We start from the raw sequence: 27543 nt of genomic DNA, 5'->3' as shown, positions 1-27543 counted from the left end.
AGTCTCACAGGCCGGGCGTGGTGGCTCAAGCCTGTAATCCCAGCACTTTGGGAGACCGAGGAGGGTGGATCACGAGGTCAAGAGATCGAGACCATCCTGGTCAACATGGTGAAACCCCGTCTCTACTAAAAATACAAAAAATTAGCTGGGCATGGTGGTGCGTGCCTGTAATCCCAGCTACTCAGGAGGCTGAGGCAGGAGAATTGCCTGAACCCAGGAGGCGGAGGTTGCGGTGAGCCGAGATCGCGCCATTGCACTCCAGCCTGGGTGACAAGAGCGAAACTGTCTCAAAAAAAAGAAACAGAGTCTCTCTCTGTTGCTCAGCCTGGAGTACAATGGTGTGATCTTGGCTCACTGCAACCTCCACCTCCCGGGTTCAAGTGATTCTCCTGCCTCAGCCCACCCAGTAGCTGGGATTACAGGTGCCATCACGCCTGACTAATTTTTGTATTTTTAGTAGAGATAAGGTTTTATCATGTTGGCCAGCCTGATCTCGAACTCCTGGCCTCAAGTGATCCACCTGTCTTGGCCTTCAAAGGGCTGGGATTACAGGCATGAGCTACCATGCCTGGCCTTTGCTTGATTCTTTTTAATTATCTCTGTATCTTTCTCAAATTTACTGAATTCCTTCTCTGTATTATCTTAAATTTCTTTGAGTTTCCTCAACACAGCTATTTCGAATTCTCTGTCTGAAAGGACATATAGCTCTGTTTCGCTATGATTCATCCCTGGTGCCTTATTTAGTTTATTTAGTGAGGTCATATTTTCCTGGCTGGTGTTGATGCTTGTAGATGTTCCTTGGTGTCTGGCATTGAACAGTTAGATGTTTACTGTAGTCCCGTATGTGCTTATTTGTACCCGTTCATCTTGGAAAAGCTTTCCAGATATTTGAAAGGACTTGGGTATTTTGATCTAAGCTGTATCTGTTTTAGGGTGCACCCTAAGCCCAGTAACACTGTGGTTTTTGCAAACCTGTAGAGGTACGGCCTTGATGGACTTGGACAAGATCTGGGAGAATTTCCTGGGTTACCAGGCAGAGCTTCATGTTCTCTTCCCTTACATTCTCCCAAACATACAGTCTTTCTGTCTGTTCTGAGCCACCTAAAGTTGGGAGTTGAATGACACAAGCACCCCTGTGGCCAACACAGCTCACTGTACTGGCTCAAACTTGAAGCTAGTGTAGCATTGGGTCTCACTAAAATCTTGCTGTACTCACCCCCTGGCTGCAGCCTAGGTTCACTCAAGGTCCTGGGACTCTACAATTAACAGGAGGCAAAGCCAGCCAGAGCTACGTCCTTCCCAGGGTGGTGAGGTCCCCCAGGCCCTGGGTGGTCTAGAAGTACCATCTAGGAGTCAGGGACTAGAGTCAAACACCTTAGAAGTCTACCTGGTATTCTACTGTATTACAGCTGAGCTGGCACTCAAACTGCAAGACAGTCTTTTTCACTCTTCCTTCCCCTTCCCAAAGGCAGAGGAGCCTCACTGGGTGGCCACCGCTACCCCAGGCCATGAGGAATACTGCCAGACTACCACCAATGTTCTCTTAAGGCCCAAGGTCTCTTAAGTCAGCTTGTGGTTAATGGCCTGGAACTTACCTTTCTGGGAAGTGGGTTCCCCTCTCGCCCAGAGCAGGTCTAGAAATGCTATTCAAGAGCCAAGTCCCAGAATCAGGAATCTTAAGAGCTTCCTTGGTGCTCTACAACCTTGTGGCCATGCTGGTACCCAAGGTGTAAGACAAAGTCGCCTTTACTTTTCCCTCTGTTTTTCTCAAGCAGAAGGAGTTTTGCTCCATAGCTACCACAGCCGATAAGGTGCTGAGTCTCATCTGAAGCCAGGAAGTCTCGGAAGCTCACCCAATACCCTTGATGTACTACCTGGGTATTGCCGCTGGTTATTCAGGGCCCAAGAGCTCTTCAGTTAGTGGGTGATGAATGCTGCCAGCATTGGGTTCTTTCCTTTAAGATAGTGGGCTCCCTTCTGGCCCAGGATGTGTCTAGAAATGTCATCTGCGAACCAGGTCCTGGAACGGAGGCCTCCTGAGTCCCACTAGTGCCCTATCTTGCTGTGACTAAGGTGGTATCCTAGATGCAAGGTGAAGTCTTCCCTGCTCTTCCCTCTCTTCACCTCAAGCAGAAGGAAGGGGTCCCTTTTGGAGCTGTAGCTGAGCTGTGCAGCCTGGGGTTAGGGGAGGGGCAATGCCAGTATTCCTTGGCTGCCCCAGCTGGTGTCCCAGTATGACACATATCCTGCCCCCACCGTCTCCCTCAGTCCACTGTCTCTGGGCCTAGTTCTGCTCTAGAGTTTCTAAGGTTTCTAGACTGAAACCTTAGAGTTTCAGTTCTCATGGCCTAGACTGTCTTTCAAGGTTACTTGGAGACACAGTGCTGTAGACCTGGGTGGCAAGGTTTGCAGGTACTCAAGTTTGGACTACTGGGATTGGCAATTCCTTTTTTGGTAGAGCTGATTTAAATGCTTCCTCTGTGGACAGGCATCAGCTGAGTTTGGTTCACTTTTCCTTTCTGCTCTAACAGGACAGCACTGAGTTCAATACCTCACAATTGCTGTGTTTTCCCTGTCCTGGTGCCAGAAGAAGCTCTCCACACCACTCTGCTGCTGCAGGGTTGGGGAGGGGTGGTGTCCACGATTCAAAACTATTTTTTCTGTCTCTCTTCAGTGCCTCTTTTTTTTTTTTCAGTGCTATGAAGTTAAAACCAGGTACATATGAAGTAAAACCAGGTGTCCACCTGATTTTTGACATGGGCTCTCATATCTGTGTAGATAGTTGTCAACTTGGTGTTCTTGCAGGGTGGTTGGAGGCAGGTGTGGGTCTGGTACACGGGACTGGGACATGATCTGTGGAGCTTTCTATTCCACCATCTTGCTCCGCTTCGTCTCTCTGAACACTTTTTCTAACCCCCATCCATTGAGCCATTAAGTCATTCAGCATTAAATAAATGGGATAATACTCTCCATGCTTTTAGGGAGCCTGCTCTAGATATTTTAAATTTTTTACTTAAATAATATTTAAAAAGCAATAAATATGGATCTACAACATTTAAAATATACTTAATACTTTAAAGCAACTTAATTTTAATCATTACTAAAGTGATAGATACTTCTTTTATAAAATGAAAGCTATATAGAAATATACAATATACAAAAAAATTTGCCGGGCGCGGTGGCTCACGCCTGTAATCCCAGCACTTTGGGAGGCCGAGACGGGTGGATCACGAGGTCAAGAGATCGAGACCATCCTGGTCAACAAGGTGAAACCCCATCTCTACTAAAAATACAAAAATTCAGCTGGGCATGGTGGCGCGTGCCTGTAATCCCAGCTACTCAGAAGGCTGAGGCAGGAGAATTGCCTGAACCCAGGAGGCGAGGTTGCGGTGAGCCGAGATCGCGCCATTGCACTCCAGCCTGGGCAACAAGAGCGAAACTCTGTCTCAAAAAAAAAAAAAACAAAACAAAACAAACAAAAAAAATTCTCACAATTCTCAATCTCACACAGATAATACTTTCTTTCTTTCTTTTTTTTTTTTTTTTTGAGATGGAGTTTCACTCTTTCACCCCAGGCTGGAGTGAAGTGGGGCCGTCTTGGCTCACTGCAGCCTCTGCCCACCGGGTTCAAGCAATTCTCTTGCCTCAGCCTCCTAAGTAGCTGGGATTACAGGTGCCTGCTACCACACCCAGCTAATTTTTGTATTTGTAATAGAGACGGGGTTTCACCATGTTGGTCAGGCTGGTCTCAAACTCCTGACCTCAGGTGATCCACCTGCCTTGGCCTCCCAAAGTGCTAGGATTATAGGCGTGAGCCACCACACCCTGCTGACGATGCTTTCATAGATGTTTTTCTTTGGACTTTCATATGTATCAGTATATATGTTCTTTTTGTTCCACATCATATGTTTCCTTTTGCTTTTTTTGTCTTATGAAATATTTTGGAATGTCTTTTCATGTCAGTATCTACATTATATTTTCACTATTACAAAAATATATTGTCTATCTACCTTTGTAAATGTGATTGGCTGTTTCCTTAGGTTACATTCCTAGATTTCTGAGAATCTGAAGTTTTTACTCTTAGAGCCAAACTATCAGCTCAAATTACTGCCCAATTTGCCCTTAGACCCAGTGTATGAGAATATCCATTTCTCCACACCCTTCCTAATAATGAGCTCCACCAATCTTCTTTATTTTTGTTTAACTATATATATATAATTTCTTGTTACTTCAATATAATTATATTTCTTGTAACAAGACATTTACTGTTTTTATTTACATTATTTGAATTACTAGTGAGACTGAATACCTTTATTTCAACATTTCTTTTCCTCTTGGTTGTTCTCTAGTTTCAGTCCTACTTTTTTATCTCAAAATAGAAAACTAACACCACATCAAGGCTTGAAAAAAAAAAACACAGTATTCAATTTTAAATAAAAAGACTTCTCTGTTCCGTTTTTAGCCCTCAATCACCCCTTGAATGTTTCTAATATGATGTAAAAGATTACAATGAAATATGAGGGTCACAATGTTTTGATGATCTCCCCAAAACTCAGTGAGTAAGTACAAAACACCAAACCTCTCAAATCTTAGCATGGTGGAAAGTGCTGCCAGAGACCTCAATCATTGCCATAGCTCCCTGGGTCTTCAGAATTTCCATAACAATGGTGGACAGCCTGGGTTTTTTGTCATTGATATCTCTTTTTCCCACACAATGTCCTTACTTTCCAAATGTTAAAGTTATTTGCCCATTTTAAGAATTGAGTTATACATTTTCTATAAATTTTGAATATTAACCCTCTATTGGATACATAGTTTGCAAATTTTTTTTCCCCAACTTATAGGTTACCATTTCATTTTGGTGATGGTTTCCTTTGCTGTGCAGAAGGTTTTTAATTTGATGTAGTTTCATTTGTTTATTTTTGCTTTTGTAGTCTGAGCTTTTGTGTATATCTAAAGACATCATTGCCAAGGCCAATGTCAATGAGTTTTTCCTCTATGTTTTCTTCTATGAGTTTTATGGTTTCAGGTCCTATATTTAGTTTTTTTAGTCTATTTTGAGTTAATTTTTGTGTATGGTGTTGCATGTGGAAATTAGATTTCCCAGGACCCTTTATTGGAGAGACTATCCTTACTCCATTGTTTCTTCTTGCTGCCCTCGTTGAAAATTAGTTGATTGAATACGGTTGGATTTATTTCTAGGCTCTTTATACTGTTCCACTAATCTGTATATCTTTTTTTTTTTTTTTTTTTTGAGACGGAGTTTCACTCTTGCTGCCCAGGCTGGAGTGCAACGGTATGATCTCGGTTCACTGCAACCTCCACTTCCTGAGTTCAGGTGTTTGTCCTGCCTCAGCCTCCTGAGTAGCTGGGATTACAGGCACCAACCACCATGCCTGACTAATTTTTTGTAGAGATGGGGTTTCACTATGTTGGCCAGGTGTATGTCTGTTTTTACGCAGTACCATACTGTTCTAATTACTATAGACCTGTAATAGAATTTAAATCAGGATTTGTGATGCTTCCAACTTTTTTCTTTTTCCTAATAATTACTTTGGCTATTCAGAGTCTTTTGTGGTTCTATATAAATTTTAGGATTTTTTTTTATTTCTGTGAAGAATGCTATTAGAATTTTGATAGGGATCACATTGAATCTGTATTTTGCTTTGGATAGTATGAACATTTAAAAAAAATTTTTTTTGGGCTGGGCGCGGTGGCTCAAGCCTGTAATCCCAGCACTGTGGGAGGCCGAGGTGGGTGGATCACGAGGTCAAGAGATCGAGACCATCCTGGTCAACACGGTGAAACCCCGTCTCTACTAAAAATACAAAAAATTATCTGGGCATGGTGGCGCGTGCCTGTAATCCCAGCTACTCAGGAGGCTGAGGCAGGAGAATTGCCTGAACCCAGGAGGCGGAGGTTGCGGTGAGCCGAGATCGTGCCATTGCACTCCAGCCTGGGTAACAAGAGCGAAACTCCGTCCCCCCAAAAAAAAAAAAATTTTTTTTAATTAGTATTATTTTTTTTAAGACAGGGTTTCACCATGTTGGTCAGGCTGGTCTTGAACTCCCGACCTCAGGTGATCGGCCCACCTTGGCCTCCAAAGTGCTTGGATTACAGGCGTGAGCCACCACGCCCAGCCGGATAGTATGAACATTTTAAGAAAATTAATTCTTTTGATCAATGAGCATAGAATGTCTTTTCATTTTATTTGTGTCCTTTTCAATATCTTTTATCATTGTTTTATAGTTTTCAGTATACAGGTCTTTTACAAAACTCTTTGGTTAAGTTCATTCCTAAGTATCTTATTTTTTAATGCTATCATAAATTGAATTGTTTTCCTGATTTCTTTTTTGTATAGGTTGTTATTTTTTATAGAAATGCCATGGATTTTTATGTGTTGATTTTGTATTTTTTGACTTTACTTCATTTATTAGTTCTTTTGTTTTTTGAGAAAAAGCCTCACTTTGTTGCCCAGGCTGGAGTGCAGTGGTGTGATCTTGGCTCACTGCAACCTCCGCCTCCTGGGGTCAAGCGATTCTTGTGCTGCAGCCTCCCAAGTAGCTGGGATTATAGGTGTGTGCCACCATGACCAGCTAAGGTTTGTATTTTTAGAGAAGACAGGGTTTCACCATCTTGGCCAGACTGGTCTCGAACTCTTGGCCTCAAGTGATCCACCAGTCTCGGCCTCCCAACGTGCTCGGATTACAGGCATGAACCACTGTGCCCAGCCAAATTCATTACTTCTAACAGCTTTTTGAATGAGTCTTTGGGAATTTCTACACATAGTTTTTCAAATATTGACACAAAGAATTGTTGTGTATAGCATCCCACCAGTCTCCCAGCTCACGTGGGGGAATGCTTCTGTCGTCTGTAGCTAAATCTGTGCAATTCCCACACTGTTACAATTTCATTTTTTGTCTCATTCTCATTTTCAATGTAAATGAGAACATAATGTGTGTCTTGCAAGATAAGATTGTGTTGTTTAAGTCATAAGTCTTCCTTTTTTTTCCCCACAGGAGAGGCAAAGAACCGAAAGTATAACCCATCAAGTTTCCATAGGTTTAATGTGTATGGAGTACCAACACCACATTTTAATGATGGACGAGCCATGGCTAAATCTTTATATTGGCTCCATGAACTACAAATGTAAGTTTAATTACATTGTGCTCAGGAACAAGTATTAGACCTTCGGGCTTATAGAAAAGTTGATTTTTAAAATTTATATTTTGAAGAGGTAATACAACAATATGGTTCAAACAAAACTATTAGAAAAAAATAGAAAAAACAGTGTAATGTATTTCACTTCTGACACACATCCAGTTTCTACAGAGGTAAAAATGATACTTTTTTTTTTTTTAGCTGTTTTTATTCTGAAGTTACAAGCAAACATAAAGACCTATATGCATGTTTTAACTCTCTGGATTAACTTTATCGTGTTTCTTAAATACAATGGACTTTCAAAACTCTACCAAGACAATTGTAATTGACTTGAAATTTATTTACTTGTCTATTTTATTATGAGACAGTGTCTTGCTCTATTGCCCAGGCTGGAGTGCAGCAGGGCTATCGTAGCTCACTGCGGCCTTGAACTCCTGAACTCAAGCTGTCCACCTCAGCCTTCTGAATAGCTGGGAATAAAGGCATGAGCTACCTTCCCGTCTTGACCTGACATCTGTTATTCAGCTTTGTTGAATAGTTCTTTGGGCACCTGAGCATCAGACTCAACTTTTTCAAATTGTGACCTTTTTATGTCTTCATTCCATGTAAACTACTTCCCTAGGAAACAAAATTGGATCCTTAGTTTTTCATTTTCTGTATTATATTTTATATCTGAGCTAACACATACACTTTGGAAGATTGCTCATAAAAATCTAGGTTTCTTGTTATGCTCAAAAAAATCAGAAGATTGTGGACACTGGTGCCATGGGTTGAAAATTGTAGGTACTGGTACCTCGCCACCCTCCCCAAAAAGACATGTTTATGTCCTGATGCCCAGAACCTATGAATGTTACTTTGTGTGGAAAAAGGGTCTTTGTAGATGTAATTAAGTATCTTGAGGTGAAGAGATCATTCTGGAGTATCTGAGTGGGAATTAAATCTAATGGTCAGTATCCATAGAGCGGCAGAAGAAGATCTGATACACAAGAAGAAAAGACATGCAGAAGGGAAGGTATGTGAGGATGGAGATAGAAATTGGTGTCATGTGCCTATAACCAAGTAATGCTAAGTAATGCCAACAGCCATCAGACTTTGGAAGAAGCAAGGAATGGGCTGGGTGTGGTGGCACATGCCTGTAGTCCCAGCACTTTGGGAGGCTGAGGTGGGAAGATGGCTTGAGCCCAGGAGCTTGAGGCCACCCTGGGCAACATATTGAGACCCAATTTCCAGGGAAAAAAACAAAAAAAGCAAGAAACGAATTCTCCCCTAGAGTTGGTTTGTTTTTTGTTTTTTGTTTTTTTTTTTTTTTGAGACGGAATCTTGCTCTGTTGCCAGGCGTCAGGCTGGAGTGCAGTGGCGAAATCTCGGCTCACTGCAACCTCCACCTCCTGGGTTCAAGCGATTCTTCCGCCTAAGCCTCCCGAGTAGCTGGGACCACAGGCGCGTGCCACCACGCCCAGCTAATTTTTTTGTATTTTTAGTAGAGACAGGGTTTCACCATGTTGGCCAGGATGCTTTTGATCTCTTGATGTCGTGATCCGCCCACCTCAGCCTCCCAAAGTGTTGGGATTACAGGCGTGAGCCACCGCGCCCGGCAAATTCTCCCCTAGAGTTGTTAGAAGAAATGTGGCCTTGCTGACACTTTGATTTCCACTTTCTGGCTTCCAGGACTGTGAGAGAGTACATTTTGAAAGCCACCAGGTTTTGGTAATTTGTTATAACAACCACGTAAAACTAATGCATGGGGCCTGCATTCATAGTTGCCTATGACAGGGGTAGATTTGTTCTGACCTCTGCCCTTTTTAAAAGAGACAATGTCCCCCTAGGTTTCCATAGGCTCACCGTGCACACAAACTTAGCATTCCTGCAAATATCCAACCTGCCTCACTCTTTTGCCTATTTTGTCTCTGTGACAATAACAGCTTTCAGTCATAGAGAAAAAATTCTGAGCTGTTTATATATTATTGGTTTAATTATAATTCACCTACCCTGTGGAGTTCCTCTGTTTGTTAAAGTTATAGCCCTAAATGGCCTTGATTTATTCTGACTCCCCCTACATTTTTCCCATCCCACCCCCACCAACAAATGGGAAGGAAATGAAGAAATGAGATGAATTACTTACATTTCTTCTTTTGTTTCTCCACAGAGTGTCACTCTTCTCCAGAAATGCATTCAGCTCAGTAGTTCAATAGTACTGGAGATACTTTGAAAAGCAAATGGAGTTTAAGAATGTGATAATTTCATTGTCTTTAGTCTTAGCAAAACAATAGAGAATTTATTAATTTTAATGTTATTAAATAGTAGTGTTGTAATTTTACAGGTTTTAAAAGAAATTTTATTCATTTAATCACAGCGGTAGAAGTAACAAAATTATTTTACAGAAAACAGGCAAAATAAAATCACTTATAATCCTGTTCACTTTAATTCAATGATTATTATCATTTTAATGTATTTTTTCCTTGTGTGGTTTCCTAGGTAGATTTTTGCATAGTTTTCACCAGAGTGCAATCCCATTTTATATCCTGTTTTCCACGTAACATAAAGTAATTATATATTGCTGTATATGCCAGTGTTGAAAATGCATGCACTGTATTCTTATTAATGTGATATAATTTAACCACCCTCCACAATTGAACATTTTGATTCTTCTATTATAGTCAATGAGGCTACAAACATTTTTATAGGTATAACTTTTCTATGTTGTTTTTTTTTTTTTTTTTTTTTTTTTTTGAGACAGGCTTACTCTGTTGCCCAGGCTGGAGTGCAGTGGCATGATCTTGGCTCATTGCAGCCTCTGACTCTAAGGTTCAAGTGACTTTCCTGCCTCAGCCTCCCAAGTACCTGGGATTACAGGCATGCACCACACCTTGCTAAATTTTGTATTTTTAGTAGGGACAGTTTCACCATGTTGGTCAGGTTGGTCTTGAACTCCTGACCTCAAGTGATCCACCCACTTTAGCCTCCCAAAGTGTTGGGATTACAGGTGTGAGCCACTGCACCCAGCCTCTTTTCTACATTTTTAATTGCTATCTGGATTGTATCATTTATTATTGGTTCCCAGATGTGGATAAAAGGGCATGAGTACTTTTATGTTTTTTGATTCTTATTGCCCAATTATTTCCAAAGGCATTGTAGGAATTTGCACTAGCAATCTATAAGTCTTCTACCATACTTTTTGCCAAAGTTAGATATTATCTCTCTCAATATATTTTTATGTATTTGCTTGTTTGCTAGGTTAGAGGTGGCACTTTGTTGTTCTTTTATTACTATAGAGTATTATAAATTCTCCATGCATTTGCTTACTAGATGTGAGTTATTTGTTTATATCCTTTGGTTATTTATTTATTTGATGCTTAATTTTTTTATTTTTATTTTTTGTAGAGACGAGATCTCACTATGTTACCCAGGCTGGTCCCAAACTCCTGATCTTTAATATAGTGAGATCCTCCTGCCTTAGCTTACTAAAGTGTTGAGATTATAGGCATGAACTACTGCACCTGGCCTAATGCTTAATTTCTTTCTAGCAATTTAATGGGCTACACTTGCTTTATTTTATTTTGTTTTTTTGAGACATGGTCTCAGTCTGTCACCCAGGCTGGAGTCCAGTGGCGTCATCTCAGCTCAGCCTCTCAGGCTCAAGCTATCCTCCTAACTCAGCCTGCCCAGTAGTTGGGACTACAGGTGCATGTCACCACGCCCAGCTAGTTTTTGTACTTTTTTTTTAAGAGACAGGGTTTCGCCATGTTGCCTAGGCTGGTCTCAAACGCCTGAGCTCAAGTGATCTGCCCACCTCGGCCTCCCTAAGTGTTGAGATTACAGGAGTAAGTCACTGTGCCTGGCCGGGAGCTACACTCACAATAGTGATATTAACACCTTGTTTTTATTTACTAAAAATATTGTTTGCTTACCTTATGCATTAATCAAGGTTTATTTTTATTTTAGTGTAAATGAAAAAACAAATGACCAAATAAAACTTTCTTTTTAGCAAAAAGTTTCTTTTGAAACTACATTAGTTCCTTGAAGGCCTAATGATACTATGGTATTCTTCACCTTACGTATATTTGGCAGCCAAGAATACTTTAGGTAATAGAGATACCTGATGATGTTCTAATTTTGCAGGAAAAAGGGAACTAAGTTTGTATCCAAAAGAGTGGATGATTTCAAAGAAAAGTTTCAACATAAGCTTGGAAGAGTTTTAGATCCGTAAGTTAATGATTAACTTCAAATTGATAGTTTCTTTGCATAGAATTTAAAAAGTAATCTTGTGGTAACTGTTGGTGTGCCTATTAGATTCTATCTATTTATTAAGAAAATGGTTATTTTATTGTTAATCAGTTAATCTGTTAACGTCTATAGAATCTGAGATTCCAGGAAAGCAGTGAGTACTCCACAATGCAGAAGGCACTGGGGAAGAGAGAGGGATAGTTTTGCATAAAGCATTATTTCTGGGATATCAGAGATTCAACTTACTGTGTTTACATTTTTCTTTGTCTTTCCTGTCTGTCTTGCTTTCTATTTATGCTTTGGTAATTTTGCTTTGAATGTGTTCTGTTTTTTCTTTGTAATTCTGGTCTCTTGAAAGAGGGTGAAAGTATTCAGTCAATGTTAATGGAAGTGGAAGATCAGACAAAAGATCTATTTTATTTGATCTTCGTAGTTTGATTATAAGATAAAATGTGGGCTACTAAGAACATATGGCAAACATATTTTAAATTCCAGGGATGCCATGTGGTGAGTATTTTAACTAAGGGTTTGTTTTCTTTGATAGCATTGCAGAAACAATGAATGTTCCCTCAGACTACACATTTGGAGCTTGTCTCCGTCCTGAGGAGTATGGTAAATATACACACTTTCTCCATAAAAAAACCCCCAAACAAACAGCAACAAAGTCTCTGCAAAGTTATGCAGTTAAGCTCACCATCGCCTTATTTCAAAGCTTCTAATTTTAAAGGCTTAAAATGTTGCATTAACATTAATGAGAAAAGTATATAACACAGAAAGAATTTTTTTTTTTGTATTATGTTTGAAATAGGTACAGTTGGAAGCCCTTGTAATAAGTACCATAAGTGTAGTTAAGGCTTTGAATTTTATCTAGGAAAAATAAATATGGACCATATTAAATAAGCCAGAGTGAAATGGGCAGTTTTTTAATGACTTAGGGTATTGTCCTAGGTCCTTGCTCGTCAAAGGTCTGCAGACTGCCAGTATTGGCATTCCCTGGGAGCTTCTTAGAAACGCAGAATCTCAGGCCCCATCCCAGAACTATTGAATCAGAAACTGCGTTTTAACTATATTTCTGGGTGAATTTTGAGCACATTCAAATATGAGAAAGCACTGTATTCTACAACCTCATAATTAAGAACCACTCTTTTCCCACCAGCCAGCCAGCTAGCCAATCAGTTAATCCATCAATCAGTACATAAAGTAGCAGAAGAAACTTACTAGGATTTTGTTTTTCTTTCTAGGCAATCTAAACAGCAGACATCCAAAGGGAAAAATATGCTACAGCTTATCAGGGTTTGGCTGTATATCAGTGGTTTGCAAAACATGGGCTGCAGACTACCTACATTAAAATCATCTAGGGAGTTTTATTAAATCTGCACATTCCTGGGACTCATGCCCTAGATAGTCTGATTCAGTAGGTTCTTATATACACTAAGGTTTAAGAACCACTATGAAAAATGTTTTAGCTAAAGTCTACTCATTGACAAATAGAATAAATATTTATTGAGCTTATGCAAGACAGTGGTTTGGAGCATCATTAATTACCACATTAGGAAATTGTATTTTGATTGTTTTTACACAAATCACTAATGTTTAATGGATGCCTATCCATCTTAGAGGCCTTAATATCTTTTGAAGGGAGGCTGAGGCGGGTGGATCACTTGAGGTCAGGAGTTCAAGACCAGTCTGGCCAACATGGTGAAACCCCATCTCTATTAAAAATACAACAATTAGCCAGGTGTGGTGGCATGCAGTTGTAATCCCAGCTACTCAGGAGGCTGAGGCAGGAGAATCACTTGAACCCAGGAGGTGGAGGTTGTTGTGAGGTGAGATCATGCCACCATACTCCAGCCTGGGCAACAGAGCAAAACTATCTTAAAAAAAAAAAAAAAAGGCCGGGCACGGTGGCTCAAGCCTGTAATCCCAGCGCTTTGGGAGGCCGAGGAGGGTGGATCACGAAGTCAAGAGATCGAGACCATCCTGGTCAACATGGTGAAACCCTGTCTCTACTAAAAATACAAAACATTAGCTGGGCATGGTGGCGCGTGCCTGTAATTCCAGCTACTCAGGAGGCTGAGGCAGGAGAATTGCCTGAACCCAGGAGGCGGAGGTTGTGGTGAGCCGAGATCGCACCACTGCACTCCAGCCTGGGTAACAAGAGTGAAACTCCGTCTCAAAAAAAAAAAAAAAAAAAAAAGCCCAGTTAATCATTTTGACAATTTGACAGCACTGGCATACTTCTTGATGGTCGATTGACTTTATGTTTATACATTGAATAATAAATGAAAAGTCTTATAAAATGAAAAGAAATGACTCTACATTAATAATTTAAAAAATATGTGAGTATAAGTACTAGCCTTGGTGCTGTATGGTGTAACTGAGAAAGGGAAATAAAGTCCTTTCTGAAATTTTTTTGGAACTCATAGATGAACATAGATTAACTCTGGGTTCTGGCCTTTTATAACTATGATTGGGGTCAACTCATGGCACTATTCTGTGGAAAACTCCTGGGTTTACCTGCTTCCATGCACATATTGGGCCTGGATTTCTTTCTTGTCCTTACATAGGGAAATGAAGGCAGTTGCACAAGTAACACCTCATCCCTAGGATCTGGAGTTATTGATTGCATTAAGATGCCTCCAGGAAGTGTGCAAAGGTCTGTTCCAAACTCCAGAATGCACCAGGGCAGAGGCCAAGTGAAGGGGAATCCAGGGCATGTGGACAGTAATGCATCATGAGAATTGGTTGCTGGCAGAGTGTAACTGTGGAGCCCACTCAGCTCTTCTGACTACCATGGTATGGTATCTAGGTCATAAGTCTCTCTTAGGGCCGGAACTTGTACTTCTGATTTCAGCTTTTTAGAAACGGCTCTTGAGTAATTGCAAGTGAGTTGATATCAGCTTCATAAATATTCTCTTAGGGCCAAGCCAAGAAAGTATCAGCATAGGTTTCATTCACCATGAATTCAACTTGATGGGATTGTGGCAGGAAAGCCATACAGCATTGAAAAAATAACAATTCAAATGATTATTTTTGGATGTTAATGGAGAGGAAAGGCCTCTGAAGATAAAAGATACTCAACCAAGAGCCATCTCATAGAAAGAAGACCTTCATTACGCAAAATAGCCACTCAAGGGTTTATGTCTGAAGGAGGAGGAAAACAGGTCATGCTTGTTTGTCAAAAATCGTTTCTAACAGACTCGAATTCCACTCCCAGAGCTTGTCTTGTGTCTTGCCCACTTTAGAATGGTCTGATGGTAGCTGATCCCATTTCATATAGCCTTGGTCTGAGGCATTTGCCCTGTCCCTGGAATCAGCATGGTCTTCTCACCCGTACTTAGGATCTGTCCTTAGAAAATAAGATTTTTATTAGCATATGCGTTATTAGCTCCTGATTGCAAAATAAATAAGCAAATTACAGGGCTATGAGTATCTTTTAAAAGAAGCATGACAGAGTCCAATATGCCATACACAGAGTAGGCACAAATATTAGTTGCCCTGAACAGCAACCAATGTTGCAACTTAAATTGATCCGTCCTGGGTATCATAGCCACTGCCAGAAGGACCTTGCTCTGAAAAAGCCGAGAGTCTGGTAGGGCATGGTGGCTCATGCCTGTAATCCCAGAACTTTGGGAGGCCAAGGTGGGTAGACCACTTGAGGTCAGGAGTTTGAGAGCAGCCTGGCCAACATGGTGAAACCCCATCTCTACTAAAAATACAAAAATTAGCCAGGTGTGGTGGCGGGAGCCTGTAATCCCAGCTACTTGGGAGGCTGAGGTGGGAGAATCACATGAACCTGGGAAGTGGAGGTTGCAGGGAGCTGAGATCATGTAACTGCACTCCAGCCTGGGAGACAGAGCGAGACTCTGTCTCAAAAAATAAATAAATAAATAAATAGAGCTTAAGCCAGGCGTGTTGAAGCCGGTTGGAACTGCAACCTGCTAGGGAGCGCACGGGCTCCGCAGGCACCAACTGCAAGGACCCTTCCCACTGCGTTCGCGTTGGAGAGTGACCTGCACTCCCTGCTTCAGCCGGATACACCCATCCCCAATGCACCCCCCGCGCGCTGGCAGCGCAAAGCCAAGGAAGCCGCAGGCCCGGCCCCCTCACCCATGTGGGCCGCCAACCGATCCCACAGCGCCAGCAGGACTCCGGGCCGAACTCCTGGCAAATGCAGTTCCAAGGTTCAGACCACTCCTAGCAAACCTGGCGGTGACCGCTATATCCCCCAATGCAGTGCTGCCCAGATGGAGGTGGCCAGCTTCCTCCTGAGCAAGGAGAACCAGCCTGAAAACAGCCAGACGCCCACCAAGAAGGAACATCAGAAAGCCTGGGCTTTGAATCTGAACCGTTTTGATGTAGAGGAAACCAAGATCCTTCGGCTTAGTGGAAAACCACAAAATGCCCCAGAGGGTTACCAGAACAGACTGAAAGTACTCTACAGTCAAAAGGCCACGCCTGGCTCCAGCCGTAAGACCTGCCGTTACATTCCTCCCCTCCCAGACCGTATCCTGGATGCCCCAGAAATCTGAAATGACTGCTATCTGAACCTTGTGGATTGGAGCTCTGGGAATGTCCTGGCTGTGACACTGGACAACAGTGTGTACCTGTGGAGTGCAAGCTCTGGTGACATCCTGCAGCTTTTGCAAATGGAGCAGCCTGGGGAATATGTATCCTCTGTGGCCTGGATCAAAGAGGGCAACTACTTGGCTGTGGGCACCAGCAGTGCTGAGGTGCAGCTATGGGATGTGCAGCAGCAGAAACGGCTTCGAAATATGACCAGTCACTCTGCCCGAGTGGGCTCCCTAAGTTGGAACAGCTATATCCTGTCCAGTGGATCACGTTCTGGCCATATCCATCACCATGATGTTCGGGTAGCAGAACACCATGTGGCCACACTGAGTGGCCACAGCCAGGAAGTGTGTGGGCTGCGCTGGGCCCCAGATGGACGACATTTGGCCAGTGGTGGCAATGATAACTTGGTCAATGTGTGGCCTAGTGCTCCTGGAGAGGGTGGCTGGGTTCCTCTGCAAACATTCACCCAGCATCAAGGGGCTGTCAAGGCTGTAGCATGGTGTCCCTGGCAGTCCAATGTCCTGGCAACAGGAGGAGGCACCAGTGATTGACACATTCGCATCTGGAATGTATGCTCTGGGGCCTGAGTGCTGTGGATGCCCATTCCCAGGTGTGCTCCATCCTCTGGTTTCCCCACTACAAGGAGCTCATCTCAGGCCACGGCTTTTCACAGAACCAGCTGGTTATTTGGAAGTACCCAAACATGGCCAAGGTGGCTGAACTGAAAGGTCACACATCCTGGGTCCTGAGTCTGACCATGAGCCCAGATGGGGCCACAGTGGCATCCGAAGCAGCAGATGAGACCCTGAGGCTATGGCGCTGTTTTGAGTTGGACCCTGCACGGCGGCAGGAGCGGGAGAAGGCCAGTGCAGCCAAAAGCAGCCTCATCCACCAAGGCATCCGCTGAAGACCAAGCCATCACCTCAGTTGTTTTTTATTTTTCTAATAAAATCATGTTTCCCTTCATGTTAAAAAAAAAAAAAATAAAAATAAATAAATAAATAAACAAATAAAGAAAGAAAAGAAAAAAAAAAGAGAAAGCAGAGAGTAGTCCTGGCAGGAAGATGGGAGGTGAGTTGGCTGGGGAAAATGAACAGAGGTAGGATATCTGGTGATATTCACCAAGCTGCCACGTCTGAAGCAGCATGGTCAACTCTAGTTGGGGCGTGGGTCAGGACTCCTAGTTAATGGAGCTGTGAAGGGAGGCAGGCCTCCAGTGCTGGTGGTGGCATGAGCGGAAGCAAGACTGAGAAACGGAAACTTGGATGCAGACTGACAGTCAACTGGAAACTCACACAGGAGAGAGCAGAGAATTCGAGTTTAATTTTTACAAGGCTCTCCCAGTTTAGTCAATTCCAAGGCACACTTGGAATCAGCCCTCGCTTTTAAATCCTCAGCATTGTAGACAAATGGCCAAGAGGTAGTCCAGCAAGAACTTCACCTTTAGTCTAAGGAAAAGACTTCACAGTTGAGTGGGGTTGGTGATGTCCACACAAAATTCATTTTTAAAGATTTTCTTCTTGAGCAGAGGTAACATAAAACAGAAATATTAATTTTTATCAATTTATGTACCTTTTCAGAGTACAGAAGGATTTTCTGACATGCTGCATAATCATGTCAGCGTTAGATGTTTCTTTCATTCACAGAGGTTGCTAGATCTCTCTCTCTCTTTTTAAAAAATCGAAATAATACAGAAAGACTTTAAATTTATGTAAAAAGTTTTTTCCTCTCTTCAATAGGAGTTGGTGATCTCATCCATAATAGACTTCCGGGTGAATATCTTCGAGGCAAGGATAGACAGCGAGCCCTGATTGCAGCAGTTCGGCATCACTTGAAGAAAGTTAATTACCAAAAGTTTGACACTTTGCTGGCAGCCTTCAGGCACTATGACAAGGCCAGTAATAGGGGAGAGCTTTTTGGTAATGCATGGGCTTACAGATCCCAGCAGTTTGGTGTACATCAGGGGTCAGCAAACTATAGCCTGTGGGCCAAATCCAGCCCACTGTTTGTGTAAGTAAAGTTGTTTTTTTTTTTTTTTGAGACGGAGTTTCGCTCTTGTTACCCAGGCTGGAGTGCAATGGCGCGATCTCGGCTCACCGCAACCTCTGCTTCGTAGGTTTAGGCAATTCTCCTGCCTCAGCCTCCTGAGTAGCTGGGATTACAGGCACGTGCCACCATGCCCAGCTGAATTTTTGTATTTTTAGTAGAGACGGGGTTTCACCATGTTGACCAGGATGGTCTCAATCTCTTGACCTCGAGATCCACCCGCCTCGGCCTCCCAAAGTGCTGGGATTACAGGCGTGAGCCACTGCGCCCGGCCTGTGTAAGTAAAGTTTTATTGGAACACAATCATGCCTGTGTTGTTTTCAGTACTCTCCGTGGCTGCACTATGAATGCAGAGTTAGGTAGTAGCAACAAAAACAGTATGGGCTTCAAAACCTAAAATATCTACTATTTGCCCCTTAACAGAAGACGTTTGCTGACCCCTTGTGTAGGTTATTGGTTGTCAAAGTGTGGTTCCACTACCACCATCACCATCACGTGGGAACTTGTTAGAAATGCACATTACAAGGCCCATTTCAGATATACTGAGGTGGGAACTCTGGGATGGAGCCCAGCAATTTTAGCAAGCACTCTAGTGATTCTGATGCACATTCAAGTTTGAGAACCACTGTTGTGGATTATTAAACTGTAGTGTGCTGGGAGCAAGGGGGAGTGGATAGCACTGTGGGTCCCTGGGGAAGACTTGACAATCTACACCTAAATCTGAATATGTACACAGAGTACCTGCATTCTTGGTCCAAGTCAAGCTTAGAGTGTCTTTTCCCTGGGGACCAGGGTATGTGGTTTTAGTTTTGAGAGTGTAAGATCATTCAATGTTCAAGATACTCTAAATTTTATTCTTTGAAAAAATCAGATCAATCTAGGGCTACATAATTACCTCACATAATTTTAGGCCCTCGCAGAATTGCTTTTACCAAGTTGCACTGCCTTTAGCTTATGCTAAGGAACACTATAAGAAACTGCCATTGAAACGTGGCATATTTTTTGTTGGTATGCCCGTGAGGCTTTTATTTTTGTTATATGCATCCTCTTTATAAGAAACTAAGTTTCAGCCAGGTGCAGTGGCTCACGCCTGTAATCCCAGCACTTTGGGAGGCCGAGGCGGGTGGATCACGAGGTCAAGAGATCGAGACCATCCTGGTCAACATGGAGAAACCCCGTCTCTACTAAAAATACAAAAAATTAGCTGGGCATGGTGGCGCATGCCTGTAGTCCCAGCTGCTCAGGAGGCTGAGGCAGGAGAATTGCCTGAACCCAGGAGGCGGAGGTTGCGGTGAGCCGAGATCGTGCCATTGCACTCCAGCCTGGGTAACAAGAGCGAAACTCCGTCTCAAAAAAAAAAAAAAAAAAAAGGAATTAAGTTTGACAAAGAAAATAATTGTACTTCATCTAAGTATCTGAGTGGTTTTTATCCTATGGTTAACATGAATTTTGTATTGATTATGCACACCTTTTCGGCTTTGGTTACCAGGAAGCTTGGAGCCAACTCAGTAAATAATGGTAGTGACATGAATAAGAGAACCTGCCACAATATGTAGTGCTCTGCTTTTAAGAATTCTTCATTTTAAATGTAATTGTAGAAAAGATGAGCATCCTAATAGCTGTTGATTATCTAAGTAAACCACCAGGCACATTCCTTATGATAAATTAAGCAGGGAGGAAATTACAGAGAATTATTTAATCCTGATATACCTTATATATATATTTTTTTAATTTTTAATTTTAATTTTTTTTTTGAGACAGGGTCTCACTCTGTCACTCAGGCTGGAGTGCAGTGGCTCAATCTCAGCTCACTGCAACCTCTACCTCCTGGGTTCAAGTGATTCTCCTGCCTCAGCCTCCCAAGTAGCTGGGATTACAGGCATACACCACCACACCTGGCTAATTTTGTATTTTCAGTAGAACTGGAGTTTCACCATATTGGTTAGGCTGGTCTTGAACTCCTGACCTTAAGTGATCCTCCCACCTTGGCTTCCCAAAGTGCTGGGATTACAGGAATGAGCCACCGCACCCACCCTTGATATACCTTTTAATTAGTTAACTTTTAATACGCACAATATAATGTTCAGTGTCCATAAGGAGCTTTTTTTTTCTGAGAGAGTAATAAGATGTGAGTCTAGTACAGCTGCAGGATAATTTTTAACTATTTAAATCTTATATTTTTGGTTGCCACATTTAATTTAATGGAAAAAAACACAACAGAGCAAATAAACTATGATTTCTAAGTGAATCTTCCTGGCTTATGAAATTAATTCTGTTATTTATTGAATACTCATAGTATACATCAACTATTATTCCAGATAATGTGTAGACATTCCATTTAGGGAACTGAAAATCTAGAGGAAGAGTTACACATTGAGTGGCGGTAGTGTGCTAACGTTGGCTTGAGAGAGCATATTGCTAAATTTGCAGAAAGCTTACAAGCTAGTTGATATCACAACGGTAGCTAGAAATTACCATGATGAGAGTAGGTACACCATGGAATACAGCACCCGCTACAAATCAGGGCTTCCTTTCACCACACCACCAAAGAGCCAGTTGGTAAACATACGTAACACAACACTGAAGTAGAGTGAGGCCCAAGTACTGTGATCAACTCAGAGTTGCAATCAGAGATTTTGGTTCCTAGCTACCATAGACTATGTAATTCATGACAGATGTTCTTAGCAATGCAAGTCAGCTGATGATTTTCTCTTTTAATTAATTGTCTAATTAAGCATGTGCAGATTTGTGCTCACTTAAGGAGCACATTTGTTGTCAATATGTAAACGCTGTTAACAAACTAGAATAGTTTCCTAAAATAAATTTGACTCCCAGGCTGTAGGGTTCTCGGTTAGATTCAATACTAGTGTATAGTCCTTGTTTTTGGAGCGGCTGCATGAGGTCAGTAAGTCCAACCTCTTGTCTGTCCATGCCACCAGCTGGTGGTATTTGCTCACCTTGTGGAATGACTGCAAATGGGGCTGGGGAGGATACCCAAAGGTGTTCAGTGTGGGAGGTGTAGTAACTAGGGTCATTCTCCGCGGTTTCCAATAGATTTCTTGGTAAAGTTGAGGAGGATGTCCTTCAAATTGTGGTCAGAACTGCCCGGCAGTCGGTTAAAACTAAGGTGTCGCCAGGAGTTTGAGAGAGCTGCACCAAGGCATTTTTCTTTATGATGCAGTTTTCAGGAGTGGGCTGAAAAACAAAATATCATGATGTCCCTCACTCCCCAGGACATCTGGGGTCTAAGGTATTCTTTCTCCAAGAGTTCAGTTGCTGCTCTCCCCACATTGTCACAAAATCAGTGTATCCCATTCCAGTAGCTGTAACTTCATCTTTTTTCCCATTTACTTCCTACTTTCATCTAGAACTTTTGTCTGGAAAGGTCAGGCATAAAAGAGAATAAAACAGATCTCTGGAATTTTTCTAAGATATCCCTGGTCCCTCTTATATCTAACCTTTCCAAACACAAGGTCTAGGTGAAAATAGAGAATATGGGCCAGGCATGGTGGCTCATGCCTGTAATCCTAGCACTTTGGGAGGCCAAGGACGGTGGATCACTGGATGTTAGGAGTTTGAGACCAGCCTAACCAACATGGTGAAGCCCCATCTCTACTAAAAATACAAAAATTAGCTGGGTGTGGTGGTGCATACCTGTAATCCCATCTACTCGGGAAGCTGAGGCAGGAGATCACTTGAACTTCGGAGGCGGACGTTGCAGTGAGCTGAGATTGGCCACTACAGCCTTGAACTCTGAGCCTCAAGTGATCCTCCCGCCTCAGCCTCCCTTGTTGCTGGGATTACAGATGTGAGCCCTTGCTCCCAGCTCTCACATTGATTTTTGAGAGGTATACACAACCAAGTGGTATATTTATGACCAAGGACTATGTCAACCCAACAGGAAAATTAGGTGGCTGAAATATAATTAAATTTGAACCTCCTAGAATCCTTTTTATGCCTGGTTGCTACCAAAAGGGTGGACCAACCCTATTGGCCTGGGATTGCTGTGGGGGGGAGAAAAGGTGCACCATGTCCAGGAATGGTCATGGCAGTAACCCACATTTTCAAAATAAGTCTTTATAACCCCTGCCCCTTTTATTCTGATTACTATTCAGGAAGCAGCTGAGGTAGAATAAGTCCTTTCTGGGGACAGGTGCATTGAGTGACCAAACAGCCAGGAGCTGGTGAGAGAGGTGGACAGTTTTTGAGAAGGCCATTCCAATGCTCAATGATACCACATGACAATGGATGGCAGGGTGTAAGAAAGGTTCATTGAATACCCTGACTAACAGCTCATTGCTGAGTAGCTTTTGTGCTATAGGGTGCACCCCATTGTCAGACTGAAAATGTTCCAGAAAGCAACACACATGATGCACATTGACTTAACTTTATGGGTCCTACTGTTGGGACTAGAGCCATGTGATTGGACTGGAATGGCAATTCCATAACTTGAATAAGTGTCAATATTGGTGTGGCACTACCAAGAGTTCTGAGTAGGGAGGAGTCAAAGGTTCACTATAGTCAGTCTGTCAGAAGCATGAGGGAGCTCCCTATGTGTGATGTGTCCTCTCTCACCATGAGACAAATGAGTCAACTGGCAGTCACAAGTTTGGCATGCAGTGGTGGCTTCTGCATTAGAAACATGGAGTCCTCTATCTTGTGCCCTATGTGTAATGGGGGTGTGTTGCCATGTATGTACAGGCAGCAATGTCGGCAATCTGGATGTTCAGGCTTGATCAGCAGCTTGATTCCAGTCATTCCCATGCTTATCGTGAGTACCTACATGATCTACCCAAATAGTTCAATCAGTAGCCATAAGTTTTGTCCGTAGTTTGCAGACCCTTAAAAGGGTGTCTTTAATCTGCTTGTCTATAGTTTTCCAGGTGGCAAACCAAACAGGCAACTGCCCAAGAGTCAGTAAAAATATAACAGGTTTATCAAGGGAAGTATGGGCTAGAGACATGAGAATAGCCTTTAGTTTAGCTCAGTGACGACCCCTAGGTTTCAGCTCAGCCAGACTATCAGTGAACCAGGCCCAGGCATTTAGAGGAGGTTTTATGGATTGAGGGTGCTCTTGAATCAGTGGCTTTGCTTCAGGTGACAGAGAGGTGAATAAGTTTTTTTTTTTTTTTTTTTTTTCCGTAAAGGATCACTACTCAGCTGAGTGTGGTGGCTTACATCTACAATTCTAGCATTTTGGGAGACTGAGGCAGGAGGATAGTTTGAGGCCAGGAGTTTGAAACCAGCCTGGGTAACATAGTGAGACCCCATCTCTACAAGTAAACAAAAACAATTAGCCAGGAGTGGTAGTACCAGCTACTCAGTAGTCTGAGGCAGGACGATCACCTGAGCCCAGGAGTTTGAGGCTGCAGTGAACTATGATCACACCACTGCACTCCAGCCTGGACAAGAGTGACAGCCTGTCTCAGCAGCAGCAGCAGCAATAACAACAACAAAAATACGCTACCCTTTTACACGTAAAGCTGAGATGTTTCTGGGGTTGGGCTGGCTGCATTATTGAATATGTCATTTCTGTTTGACAGCTGGGGCCTGTTTGCTCCTTTTTCACTTTGTTAGTCATTGAGTCCAAGTTGGCCCACCTCAAAATGATTATTGGCTGGAGAGTCACAAAGCCTCCGTGAGTCTAGTGTTCAGTTTCCAGAAGAGCTCAGTGACAGGCTAATGGAGGTATACCTGGTAACTATGTTAGGGAGGCAGTGAGTCCTAAGCTTCAAGGTGCACCTTCACGTGAAGGTTGCTTTTCTTTTCCAGGGGCTCTAATTGGCAAAACCACCAGTCATAGACTTGTGACTTAAAGGATTCATTAGGGCTGTGGCGTCCCAAAGATAGTAACAATTGTCTATACGTGGCTCTTCTTGATCAGGGTAATCCCCCCTGTCACATATGAACATTCACTATATAGACATGGGAAGCATCAATACCAATTAAACCTTCAGCCTTGGAAGCCATAGCAATAATACATTGTTATCTTTCATTCTTCTCTGCTGCCCAAACCCCATTAACTGAATATGGCCATCCTTCCCTACCACCCTCTCCCAGGACTGACTATGATGATGACTTTGGCACCTGTATCCAAACCATAAAAATGTGAGAATCTCACCCCACTTAACAGATGCATCCCTCTTGAAGATCTGGAGCCCTTGGTCCTACTTCTTCTTTTTTTTTTTTTTTAATTATTTATTTATTTTACTTTAGGTGCATACTATATCTGGCATTTCTCCCCACGTTATCCCTCCCCACCCTCCCCTACCCCCGCCAACTGTCACCTGTGTGTGATGCTCCTCTCCCTGAGTCCACCTGGTCTCGTTGTTCAACACCCACCTATGAGTGAGAACAAACGGTGCTCATCTTTCTTCCTAAAGCAGTTGAGATCAGGGCTTTGAGGAGGGAGAAATTAAGGGTGCAGAGGGAGAGAATGGCTTTGCACCAGTAAGAAATATTTATTTTGAGTTTTGGTTGGCATGGTGGTGGCATTCTAGCTCCCTGAAACAAACCACCAATGTTTTCAGTGCACACAAAGCCCTGTAAATTAGGCAGTAAGTTATCATTGACAGCATCTGTTTCAGTTTTGGGGCTCTCTTGATTCAACAGCCACATCTCCCACTGCTTTTCAGTTAGGGATGAGTGTGGGTTTGCATTTTTGGTTGTAGTAGAGGCTTTTATAAAGGAGTCTACTTTAATCTAGGGGATTTGCAGCTCTATTGTCAAGATCATGTATTTTAAGTTCTCATTCTGTTTGAATACAAGAGTTAGGTGGGAAGTTTTCCAGGGCTGTGGGTCTGACTGCAAGAATTTATAATTCATCGAGTCAGTTTCTCATTCTCTAGGGGATTGCTTCCATCAGCATTGTAAATCTAGTCCTAGGCAGTAAGAGCTTAAATAGCATGCAGTGACTCATTTATGGCTTCTCTTGGGAGTTATTTCTTCTCAGGGAAGTCTCTCCAAGGGGGCTAAACCTCCCTTGTAGAAGTCAGGATTCACTGCAGAAACTAACAGTGAATGATTACTGGCTGGAGAGTTTTTCTTGCAGAAACTAACAAGAAAACTGGGGCCTTTGCCATTATCTCTGAATGCATTTAATGTTGGCTTGATAGACTGCAGGAGGAGCTGAGTGGTAAGATGTCCCAGCTGTTGCCATTCTTCCTTAACAAGCGTGGTGTGCTCTGCCCCTTCATTTCCCACGTAAATTAGCCAGTTTCTGCTCAGAGCCCTTATACACTTCACTTTGTTCTAACTCAGCGTAGGTACTTCTGCCTTTAACTGCAGTCTGAAAGGAGGTGAGACCTTTTCCCCCCGTGCTCCTCCTCCCGCTACTTACCAGGATGAATCTTAGTGTTTCTTGTTACAATGGGGCTGACCATCAGATGGGTAACATTTCCCTCTTGCCCATAGGAGTGTTATCAAAACCAGACAACTGTCTTTGAATCTACCTCTGTGAACTTGTCCTGCAATTATCTCCCCAGTTTCTCCTTCATAACAATGAAATGAAGGGCCATTTATAGCCTTGTTAAAACACAGAAGGTGTTAAAAACTTTGTAAGGATGAAAAATTATAGAGAGCTGTCAAAAATACATACCCATTGGTCACATGAAATGTCAAGCCCATATCATGGTAATATTGCTCTACCATGGTGTAAACAGCATATTTGACTCCTCTTCTGTGAAAATTGAGACCAATTTGAATTTATGTGATGAAGCTATTTCTTCTTCCTTAAACTAAGTAATGTTGCCTACTCTGCTCTTGAATATAACTCGCATTTTATGTTCTTTTGCTTCCTGTATAACAGAAGGGAGATGGGGTGATAGATAAAGCCGAGCTGCAGGAAGCTTGTGACCAGGCCAACCTGAGTTTAGATGAGAAGCTCCTGGACCAGCTGTTTGACTACTGTGACGTGGATAATGATGGCCTCATTAACTATCTGGAATTTGCAAATTTTCTTAACTGGAAAGACAAAATGCTTCTTAAAGAATATGAAGAGAGGGTCGTTATTAAAGGTATTTAATTTTTTAGGGTTTGCTGAATTCTTTTTTAAAAAAATATTTAAAATTTATTATTATTTTTAACAGGGACAAGATCTCACTATGTTGCCCAGGCTGGTCTCAAACTCCTGGGTTCAAGGGATTCTCTTGCTTTGGCCTCGCAAAGTGCTGAGATTACTGGTATGAGCCAGCGTGCTTAGCCATTTGCTGAATTCCTAAATAGACCTCTGTATTTTTATATGAGCTCAGCTATACTCAGCTTCAATATTATATGAAAAATAAAAATACGCATATGTACATAATGTTTATTTGCTTGTTTATGTATGGAATATCTGTGCAAGTGTAAGAAAAAATCAGTAACATCTATTATTTCCAGGAAGAGGCAGTTGGATGGCTGAGGGACAGGGTGGCAATGAGACTCATTTTTTCATCTTTTTTTTGTATCTTTTGAGTTTGAACCATGTATTATTCTAAAAAATTAAAAGCACAAAACCTATACCGAAGCTCAAAATACGAAAGACAGTTTCTCAGAAACCTGTTTAAAAACAAGTATCTAATTAGCTCCCTTTCCCAGGAAAAATAGAATTTGACATAAAGTTAGATTTTTAAAATTTTGTATAAAAAGGAAAAACAGAATAATCTTTACTTTTGATTCAAATGTTGTAACATTTATATCAAGCTTGTCCAACCCATGGTTCCAGACAGCTTTGAATGCTGCCCAACACTAATCTTAAAATGCTATGAGTTTTTTTGCGATTTTTTTTTTTTTAAGCTCATCAGCTGTCCTTAGTGTTAGTGGATTTTATGTGTGGTCCAAGACAACTCTGCTTCTTCCAGTGAGGCCCAGGGGAGCCAAATGATTGGATACCTCTAACCTACATTTTATCTTTCTGTATCATTACATTTATAGATATAAACATTTATACATATACACAGCATATGTGTGTATATGTATATATCTTAAGCATATTTAAAATAACACTGAACATACTATTAAAGGCTTTTTAAAATTTAACTTTTAAATTTCTTTTCCTCCTCCTCCTCCTCTTCCGCCTCCTTCTTCCTCTCCTTCTTTTTTCCTTCTTCCTTCTTTCTTCTTTCTTCTTGTCCTGGGGCAGGGTCTTCCTCTGTTGCCCAGGCTGGACTGCAGTGGTGTCATCTTGGCTCACTGCAACCTCTGCCTCCCAGGCTTAAGTGATTCTTGTGCCTCAGCCTTTAGAGTAGCTGGGATTATGGCGGGCATGTGCCACCATGCCTGGCTAATTTTTTATATTTTTAGCAGAGATAGGGTTTCACCGTGTTGCCTAGGCTGATCTCGAACTCCTGGTCTCAAGTGATCCTCCTGTCTTGGCCTTCCAAAGTGCTAGGATGACAGGCATGAGCCACCATGCCTAGCCAGCTTTCACATTTCTAAGGAATGAAGAAATGCTTTTTTGGTTTCTATGAACTACAGTTCAGTTCCCTCATGCTGATATATTATGTTTTACTAAACAATTTCTTCACTCGATGAAATTTAGATTGTTTCTAGATATTTTAA

At 42.1% G+C, this 27543-nt stretch overlaps 1 protein-coding gene and 1 pseudogene across 2 annotated transcripts in view; both read left to right on the top strand.

The window, feature by feature from the left end:
- The window catches only part of EFHB (EF-hand domain family member B), a 57798-nt gene that overhangs the window by 23019 nt on the left and 7236 nt on the right, over positions 1-27543 (top strand). Inside the window, exons 6-10 of the mRNA XM_032267484.1 lie at positions 7020-7149; positions 11281-11364; positions 11930-11997; positions 17700-17854; positions 25814-26021. Of these exons, the coding sequence (XP_032123375.1) occupies positions 7020-7149; positions 11281-11364; positions 11930-11997; positions 17700-17854; positions 25814-26021 (645 nt within the window). The remainder of the gene's footprint in view (positions 1-7019; positions 7150-11280; positions 11365-11929; positions 11998-17699; positions 17855-25813; positions 26022-27543) is intronic.
- LOC116542512 lies at positions 15291-16926 on the top strand (annotated as a pseudogene). The gene has a single exon (XR_004265253.1). The product of XR_004265253.1 is annotated as a cell division cycle protein 20 homolog pseudogene (transcript).

The sequence above is a fragment of the Sapajus apella genome, unplaced genomic scaffold, assembly GCF_009761245.1.
Source record: "Sapajus apella isolate SASKATOON/1434 unplaced genomic scaffold, GSC_monkey_1.0 scaffold4, whole genome shotgun sequence".
NCBI classification, from domain to species: Eukaryota; Metazoa; Chordata; class Mammalia; order Primates; family Cebidae; genus Sapajus; species Sapajus apella.
Note: the sequence above shows the minus strand (reverse complement) of the source record. Positions and strands in the feature narration are given on the sequence as shown.